This window comes from Mycetomoellerius zeteki, unplaced genomic scaffold (assembly GCF_001594055.1).
Source record: "Mycetomoellerius zeteki isolate Tzet28-1 unplaced genomic scaffold, Tzet1.0 scaffold25, whole genome shotgun sequence".
NCBI classification, from domain to species: domain Eukaryota; kingdom Metazoa; phylum Arthropoda; class Insecta; order Hymenoptera; family Formicidae; genus Mycetomoellerius; species Mycetomoellerius zeteki.
The window spans coordinates 3,642,538-3,651,321 of NW_017257227.1; the positions used below are offsets into that span (position 1 = coordinate 3,642,538).

The following is an 8,784-nucleotide window of genomic DNA, read 5'->3' on the forward strand; positions in this document are numbered from 1 at the left end:
CAGCCAATCTTTTTTTTCAGTGCGGTGGTAGGACAAAATACTATTTACTAGACTATTTACTAGACCCATTGAATAAAACGCTCGGACACGGCATAATTTATTTTCGATGTAGGTTCATCGTACTAAGGAAGATCAAAATTCGTGAAAAGTCCACTGTGTCCTCTCCTTGTAAATTTTCTTTGGAGATTCTGCTTCGGTTCATTCGCACACGGCGCAATACGGAAAAACAAAGCAACTAACTCACGACCTCGCGCGTGTAGGACGCTTGACTTATTCGCTTCGTGAATTCAAAGCGATTTGAATCGTCCTGTTCTCATCGTTACTCGCGTCACGTGAGAGCCTCAGGAGAGAGAGAGAGAGAGAGAGAGAGAGAGAGAGAGAGAGAGAGAGAGAGAGAGAGAGAGAGAGAGAGAGAGAGAAGAAAGCAGATATACGAACTGTCGCGCTAACATGCTAGTGAGCTTCCCTTTCTTCCTTTTTATTCGTTTTCTCGGCTTCTCTCCTGTTAAACTCTCGTGTCAATGAGCAAGAAGAGCCTCGCTTTCGCTCATCGTCTCATCTTTCCCCCCGGGGCGATTTCAAGCAGCAGCCAGCTGTTCGGTGCTGTTGATGCGTGCGACGTATATACGCTTTTCATCGCGCATGCTGCCGCTCGGTAAACGATAGCCGAGACGCATTTTCTCTCCTTTCGACCATTATGGCATTATCTCTTAATCCTTTGTGAAACATCGAGCATCCAACTCTCTTCCCACCTCCCTTCTCTGTAATTTGCATTTCCTCCTTTTTAAAGACTATATAAATTATAAATCAAATTAAAATGACACAAAATTCTTTCTTTATTAAAGAAAATTAATATTACTCCGATTTTCGCTTACTATTATAAATATTAGGTGTTATAGCATACATAAGTTTTAGGAGCGTTTGACAAGTAGCGTTAAAAAAATTTAGGCAAATATAAAGAGTCAATATTATACAAATGTGTTTTGCTAAGTCATCAACTTCATATGTTACATTCAACTGTATTGCCACGTAACGCCTAATTTGATTCCATCATATGAAAGATAGAAAAAATATTACGTACAATATATGTATCTGCTATATAGATGTACTCTGCAGTAAACACGCGTGTCTGAACTTAAGAAGAATAAGAAACTCAAAATAACGTCAATTTTGACGTTATATTTGCCGAATATAACATCTTCAGGACGTTTTATGTCTACATTTTTAACATATTAGGGAGTTTTTGTAATAATATGAATCTAGATACGGTGAACACTAAAGTCAAGTTATCCTTTTCTTCATTAGTTATTAAGAAGAAGATAACCCGACCTTAGCGTTCATCGTATCTGGATAAACGATACTGCAAAAACTCCTTATTATTCTCTGTGGACCTCTATATAAAGCTGTAATATCTGAAAGATGTCTGAAGAATGGCATTACAGAATGTCTAAAAGACGTCTTATGAGTCATCATAGGAAATGTCCGAAAAACAGCCATCAAAATATTTATACATGTCTTACATGATGTCTAACAGACGTGTTATAAGATTATTAAAAGACAGACATGAGACGTCTTAAAAATTTCTTAAACATGCTTTTTAGTAAAAAATTTTGGACGTCTGAAAGAATTTTAAGTTTAATTAAAGGTTTCTTTAAGATGCTTTAATGTTTACTGGGTAGGTTTCTTTCATTCCCAAGCGAATTGATCAAATGCCTTCGTTTGCGAACAGATTTTAATTTCGCGGAAATTATGCCGTCTTAATAATTGAGTTACTAGTTGCCTCGCACCTACAAATACCTTATAGAAACACGTGCAAATTTCGCGCGTGTCCTATGCATTTCCCATGCGCATTGACGCCTAAGAAACGCATAAGTATTATTCGTCTAGTCATCGTGGGAAATCCTCCTGCGCGCTACTTTGTGGATTCCATCGAATCTCATCGTCGAGTAACTCGCGAGGCTTCTTCGCGAGACGCAGAGAGGGAGAAAAAAAGAAAAAGAGAGACAAAAAGTAAGGGAAACGGTTGAACGAAATCTGGCGACGAACGTCGTTCTCGTCTCTTGATTAGCGGTTGTTTAGGAGCAGTGAAAGTTTCTCTCGCTCGCGAGAGATGCACTGCCTTTTTGGAAAGAGATAAACGCGGCTTCCTCCCGTCTTCTCGCTTCCCCCCAGCCCCTCTTTCTACCCATCTACCTGCGTTCCCTTCTCTCTTTTTCGTGGCGAGAATTGACGAGAGAATTGTGTTGTCGCGCAATACTCGTCGCGTTCTCATGCGGAAACGCACTGAGAAAGGAAATCGTCGCTACGGGGAATTAACCCCGATGAAAACCTGTCCGATGAAACCGGGACCAACCCTCCCTTTTTCCCTTTTTTCTTCAAGCTTCTGTAAAATGTCAGTTAATACTATCGTACGCAAAATACGTCGATTACTCGTGCGATCGTAAAACGACGCATATATAGACGAGTATAATCGGGATTAAAATGCTGCGTTGACACAATGCTGATTGACGTGAGATTAACCGTCCGTAAAAATGGCGTTGCGAATTTCTACGAGGAAAAAAAGAATCGCGCATACGCGATTATTTTTTTAATCCGCGTGAATTCTACTTCATTAATTCCGTTTGAAAAAAATTAACAGAATTTACTTCGTAATTCCATTTGGAAGATTGACGAATTTACCTGGATCGTTTCTTCAGAACTTTTTGAAAGAAGTGTAGCTTTTAATTTTTATACTTATAAGTATACAATTAATAATTGTTCTAGTTCTAAGAACTAGAAAATTAGAAAAAAGAGTGAAGGATAAATTTTAAACCGAGATTATAGTTAATCTATATTGATAAAATTATGTTATATACTTATTTTTGTCAATGTAGGTTAACTTTAATCTCTGCTTAAAATTTATTCTTTATATAGAACAATCAATGAGATAAAAAATAAATTAAACCAAAGTAATCTACATTGGTAGAACCGGGCATTAGGCAAATTTGAATGTGAAAATTCCATGGAATCGGATTCCAGAATCAACTCAAATTGGAAAGGTATAATAAGTTGACAAGCGTAAATAGTTTTATGTAAAAATACATAAAAAAGCTTTATTTCGCCACCGTTTTCTTGCAAAAAATAAGTATAAAAAACATCTCTCCTTCGTTCTAGTCGTCGTAAACATCATCGTCATCATCATCATCATTATCATCATCATCATCATCATCATCATCATCATCATCATCATCATCATCATCATCATCATCATCATCATCATCATCGTCGTCGTCGTCGTCGTCATTATTGTGGTAGTCGTCGTTGTGATCGATATCATCGTTCTTCTCATCATCGCCATCATCACCATTATCATCATCATCATCGTCGTCATCGTTATCGTATTCAACATCGTCATCATCATCGCCGTCTTCAACTTTGTCATCATTGTCGTCTTCTTCTCTCGGCGATCGCGCATATAATACAGCGATACGTCAATACGGCAAGTATTATCGTCGCTGATCATGTTAGAGGTATGTGAGCGGTGTGTGCGTGTGTGTTGGTGAACGGAAGGGTAGGACGGAGGGGCCGCGACGGGGGTAGCGGTGAATTGACTAGTATGGCCCGGATCCACCGGGTGCCCCGTAACTCGTGCTGGGTCCACTTGGTCCGGTGCCACCAATACCGGTACCAATTCCACCATGACCGCCGATGCCGGTGCCAATTCCACCATGACCGCCGATGCCGATGCCACCACCACCACCACCACCACCACCACCGCCACCAGTGATTTCCTTCTGCAATGTGAAGAAAAAAAGAAAAGATTAAGTAATTAGATAGATTTAGGATTTTCGCTTTTTCTCATTTCTTATGTTTCTTAAATTTCTTTCCTTTACCTGAGTCTTGTACTTGATAAAGTAGACTTCCGGTTTGCTGGGTTGAGTGGGCGTGATGGTGGGTAAGTTGATCTCGGGTGCCTCTTCGGGTTTCTTGACCAAAACGTAAATGAGCGTTTTCTGTTCGTCCTGCTGCTGCACCGGAATCACCGGAGCAGTCGGGGTTGGTGGGGTAGGTGCCTTGATGAAGATGATCTTATAGTGCTTCTGTGCTGGACCAAATGACGCGCCTACACTCGGTCTGGACACCTCGGGAGCCTCTGGAGGTGGTACGTGGACGTAGATGTGTTTTTGAATGAGCGCACCACCGCCGAATCCACCACCGCCGCCGAATCCACCACCGCCGCCGCCGGCACCACCGAATGAAATACCTCCTCCAGCGCCGACGGCGCCGGCAAGACTAATTCCACCTGCTCCACCACCTCCGCCGCCGATCGATGGAACGCCTTGGATACCGTCAGCAGCACCGACGCCACCACCGAGACCACCACCACCGCCGCCGAGACCAAAACCACCGCCGCCGAAACCAATACCACCAATACCACCAACAGCACCGCCGATCGAAGGAACGCCGTAGCTAGAGCTTGGCTGGCTATAAGAGTATCCGGCTTCCGGCCGCGCCATCGCCGTCGCGGCGAGCGCCAGGATCTGCAATTGCGATTTAATTTTACTTTCCTGGTGTGTTTAAATATTGAAATCGAGATTTCGACTTCGATATTTTTGAGCTTTGTTTTATCATTTTTCTTTCATAAATATTTTAATATGTTTAAGATAAACGTCCTCGTAACCGGATATGCACAAAATTCATTATTATTAATTTTAAATGCTCTTTTTATTATAATTTAATGATATTTAAAGATTGTGCAGTTAAATTATAATATTATATTTAAAAAAGCATTTGAGATTAATAATATAAACAAATATAAAGTTTTGTGTAAATATTCGGTCATAAATATTATATGTCCAGTCACTGGGACGTTTATCTTATTATGATTCTAAAAATTTTTTTTTAGCTCAGTTCCACTATAATATAAGATTAACTTTAATCTCGGTTCAATTTACTGTTCATTTTTTTCTAATTTTTGGAAGTAGATAAACAGTAAATTGAACCAAAATTAAAGTTAACTTACATTGGTGGAACAGGACCATAATGTCCTAAATACTTTTCGGTACTTCACTTTCTTCTTTCATTGCAATTTAATATAATTATTATGTGCTATTGTAAAATTATAATGTAGCTCGTGAATAAGTCAAGTTGAACTCGTTAAAGTTGAACTCTAAGTATTTCTTACATAGAAAAGATGTACATGTGCAAAAAAAAATGCATTATTTATTTGTATACATTAATATAAACAGTTCCCACGCGTTATTAATTGAAGAAGAATTGGGTACATTTTTCTCAAAGATAATATAAACGCTTTCATCTAATATATTTTTTGAAGTGAACAATGGTCCTCGGTACTCTTCTACTTCTTGTAATAAACGTATCTAAAGAGCAAGCAGTAAACGTTTTCAGAAGTGTTTCCGGAAGTGCACGGCGGTGGATTTACGAGCACGTGGAACGAATCCCTTTCTTACAGTCACCGGCCGCGCTTAACGTTTCACGGTGTTAGCGTTACATAAACCCGGGAGAGAATCCCGATATTTAAGTTTTTTTCTTCCTGTTTTTCTCTTTTCTGTTTTCGCGCAAACGAAACTAGAGAAGTGGCACAATCACTGAACCGGTTCTCGGGTTATAGTCACTATCACGGAGTACATTGACACCGCACACAATACTCCCTGCGCACCCTCCCCTCTCTTTTACTTTCTCCCGCGTTCTCCCGCCTCCCGCCCTCGGATGAAACCTTCGATCCCAGTTTCGATCTCGATCTTGAATCACGAATTCTCCTCGTTTCTCTCACGGTCTTATCATCCTCCGAGAAAGCTCCCGTATACGCGAGAAGAGAAACATAGAGGAGGAGCCGAATAAAAAGACAGGAGAGAAGAAGATGAAGGGATCGAGAAGAGAGTGAAGAAAGGAGGAGAGAAGGAAATGAGAAATTGGGGAAATCGTTGTAGACGGGCTACTCACCATGAATGCCCTCATGGTAGCTGCTGTTCCTTGATTTGAGGACTGATGCTCCGCGGATGTCTTGAAGCCCCCTTTTATACGGGCCAGCATGGAGGCCCCACTCGATGCCTCGACCCATCACCTATGAGATGCGACGGAGCTATTACAAATCTCTCTCCCTCTTTCTCTTTCTCTTTCTTTCTCTCAATTCTTACCTCTTCTTGCGATACAGAGCCGTACGCGTTTGTTCAAATTTGTCTCTGTACTTTCGTTAGAATTCATCTATTCAGATAGGTTGCGTCCACTCATGACATATACGTGTCACATAGCGTGGATTCAACGATGAATAAACGTGAGAAATGGACCATACGACATATTATACCACAAAGATGGCAAGAATTTATCTAATTGTTCCGACGATATACGCGATATTATAATAAGATGATGGTTACTTTACTGATAAAAAGGCGAGTCTCTCAACGAAATGATTTTTATTATTGTTACTCATTTATCCGAGATGTTCTTAGTAATTTTGGTGGCTGTACGATGTTATTGTATAAATTTAGATGAAAAATATTTTGCATATTATATGTTATATTATTCCTAATAAGAACGATGTGTATATTATGATATAAAATATCACAAAATGTGAGACTTTATTTTTTACTATATTTAAAAAATATATATTCATTGATTTTATTGTTTCAAGTGTCACATTTTATGAAATTGTTAATGATGAACTTTTTAACGATATCGCGTAGTCCTTATATTACTTATTACAAGAATTTAACAAAAAAAAAAAACACAATGTACGTTTCTCGGATACTTAAAGAAAGATTATAAATGCAGGTATTATACCACCCGCAAATTATGCTGCGGTTTGCCATACAAGTTTCAGCCCATTTCCTACAGCCAGCTGCAACTTCCTATATAAGTCGATGTCCGCCCACGAAAATACCGCTTTCTTTGATCCAAAATTTTCTCACGGCCAGATAAATTGTCAGTTAATTATTGTGAATTCAATTTGGATACGTTAACATTGACATTATTCAAATATATTATTCAGATATATTGTTTAGAAATATTGTTCAAAATAGTGTAGATTTTTTGTATCTCATGGATAAAAAGAACAGTTTTGCTGAAGTATCTAAAAATTTAGCTAGATACTACAGATTTGAAAATAAGTTTAATAAATAACTTTTCTATCGAAATTTGACTTTCAAAATAATTATGTGGGGTAATAGGATATTTGAGCTGTAGTTGCTAAAATATAAAAACTTTTTACAGCATTGTTCATCATGCTTGAATTTCCTACATGATTATTTTTTCAACAAAATTATTTTCAGATCTGTATCTAAATTTTTAAATATTTCAGCAAAATTATTCTTTCCATTCGCGCGTATAATACGTATTATACATTCGGATAAACAGATGATAAGTACACATAGTATAATGACACGCAGTAATATGACACGCGAATAATGCACTAGCATGGATTTTGGACAGGGTAGTTAAATCACGCTTAAATGCAGCCACGCGTTTCGGAAAACGTGAGTGAGAGCTGAGGACAGACTGAATCGCGAGAACCTCTACTTTGTACGACTTGAAACGAACGGATTTGTAGAACGATTATTATAACTGATATTGCACGCCAGCCTATTCAAATCCGTGAGAAAAATTAAAATTGAGTTTTATGGCTATGCGTAGACTCATTATCGTGCGTGCGTGAATCACATGCGTTTAAAAAGCGTGATTTTCGGCGCACCTCGTAGAAAGCGTAACTGGCATGTCACGAACATCTAACAACTGCTTGTTGGATCCATAAAATGTTTGACTGAACAAATTTTGTTCGATTATGTTGTATTGATGTGTTCGATTACGTTATATTGATGTGCCACTTGAGAGATTTATGCAATTCTAATTTGTATATACCGTGATATATGACGATCTCAAATCTTAATGTGACTCTAATTCTATTTCTCGTAAAAGATTTTTTTTAAATACTACTATCGACGAAAATATTAATCTTTCCTCGTAAAAAAAATTATAAAAGAATTTAAAATAATAAACGTGAATCTGCTTTTTTTATTTTATTTATTATGATCGGTTTTTATATTGAATTGACAAGAATTCATTAAGGATGTTTTATCTATACAATTTCAATTGAAAGTATCAATCAAACAATCAAACAATCAAAATAAGCTAATATCAACTAATTTTAAAAATTATTTTTAAAAATTTTGATGATATTAGCCCTAAAATCAACTGCAAAAAACAAAACAAATAATTTGACTTACAGTTTTACGCAACGAAATGATTAATATTTCTCTGCAGTTTTAGGTCAACAACTTTTAATTTATATAAGAATCAAGACTCTAACAAAAAATTAAATAGCTTTTAAACCAACAAGAAAATTGTGCTTAAATTTTATATTTAATATTCAGACGTAATAATGAAACAAATAATGGAATAAATAAAAAATATATAAAATTTTTATATTTTTTTAATAATATTTTGAGATGTGAGACCCATATATCCAAATTTCGAAAGAGACTTCTTTCTCTCTGTTGTAGAAATCTGCGTAAACGTTTATCTCATTTTTTTCAAGTGAGATGCGGACATTTTGCGATTGACTAATTGTAAGTACTTAATTCGCGGTAACCGAATGCTTTCCGTAGTGGTTGAAACAATGGAATTGGCTGCTTCCGCTATCTGGCGAGGTCGAGAAACGGGCAGGAAGAGAAAATAACTTAAAAATTTCGACTGCAACTTCCTCAGAAATACCTCACGTTTATGCATACTACATAAGAGACGAGAAAGGGAAAAGAAAAAAAAGGAACGAGACACAAAGAGGGGGGGGGG

General features: G+C 37.6%; 1 protein-coding gene across 2 annotated transcripts; it reads right to left on the reverse strand.

Annotated features, from left to right (window-relative positions):
- Window positions 1-3,380: 3,380 nt before the first annotated feature.
- On the reverse strand, window positions 3,381-6,009 carry TwdlT (TweedleT). Of its 2 annotated transcripts, XM_018449621.1 has the most exons (4): window positions 5,944-5,996; window positions 3,873-4,520; window positions 3,761-3,773; window positions 3,381-3,655 (listed from the first exon to the last, which is right to left on the reverse strand). In XM_018449621.1, exons 1-4 carry the CDS (start codon window positions 5,956-5,958, stop codon window positions 3,591-3,593), a joined length of 741 nt encoding a protein of 246 aa, XP_018305123.1. In that variant the 5' UTR covers window positions 5,959-5,996; the 3' UTR covers window positions 3,381-3,590. The 2 variants fall into 2 exon arrangements, with proteins under 2 accessions (XP_018305123.1, XP_018305122.1); XM_018449620.1 differs by having other exon boundaries at window positions 3,381-3,773; window positions 5,944-6,009.
- Window positions 6,010-8,784: the final 2,775 nt, after the last annotated feature.

Excerpts from the sequence above, each read along its gene's own strand:
- TwdlT (XM_018449620.1), bottom strand. Across the intron at positions 3,774-3,872 it reads TTATCAAGTACAAGACTCAG|AAGGAAATCACTGGTGGCGG; the intron begins GTAAAGGAAAGA and ends TTCACATTGCAG.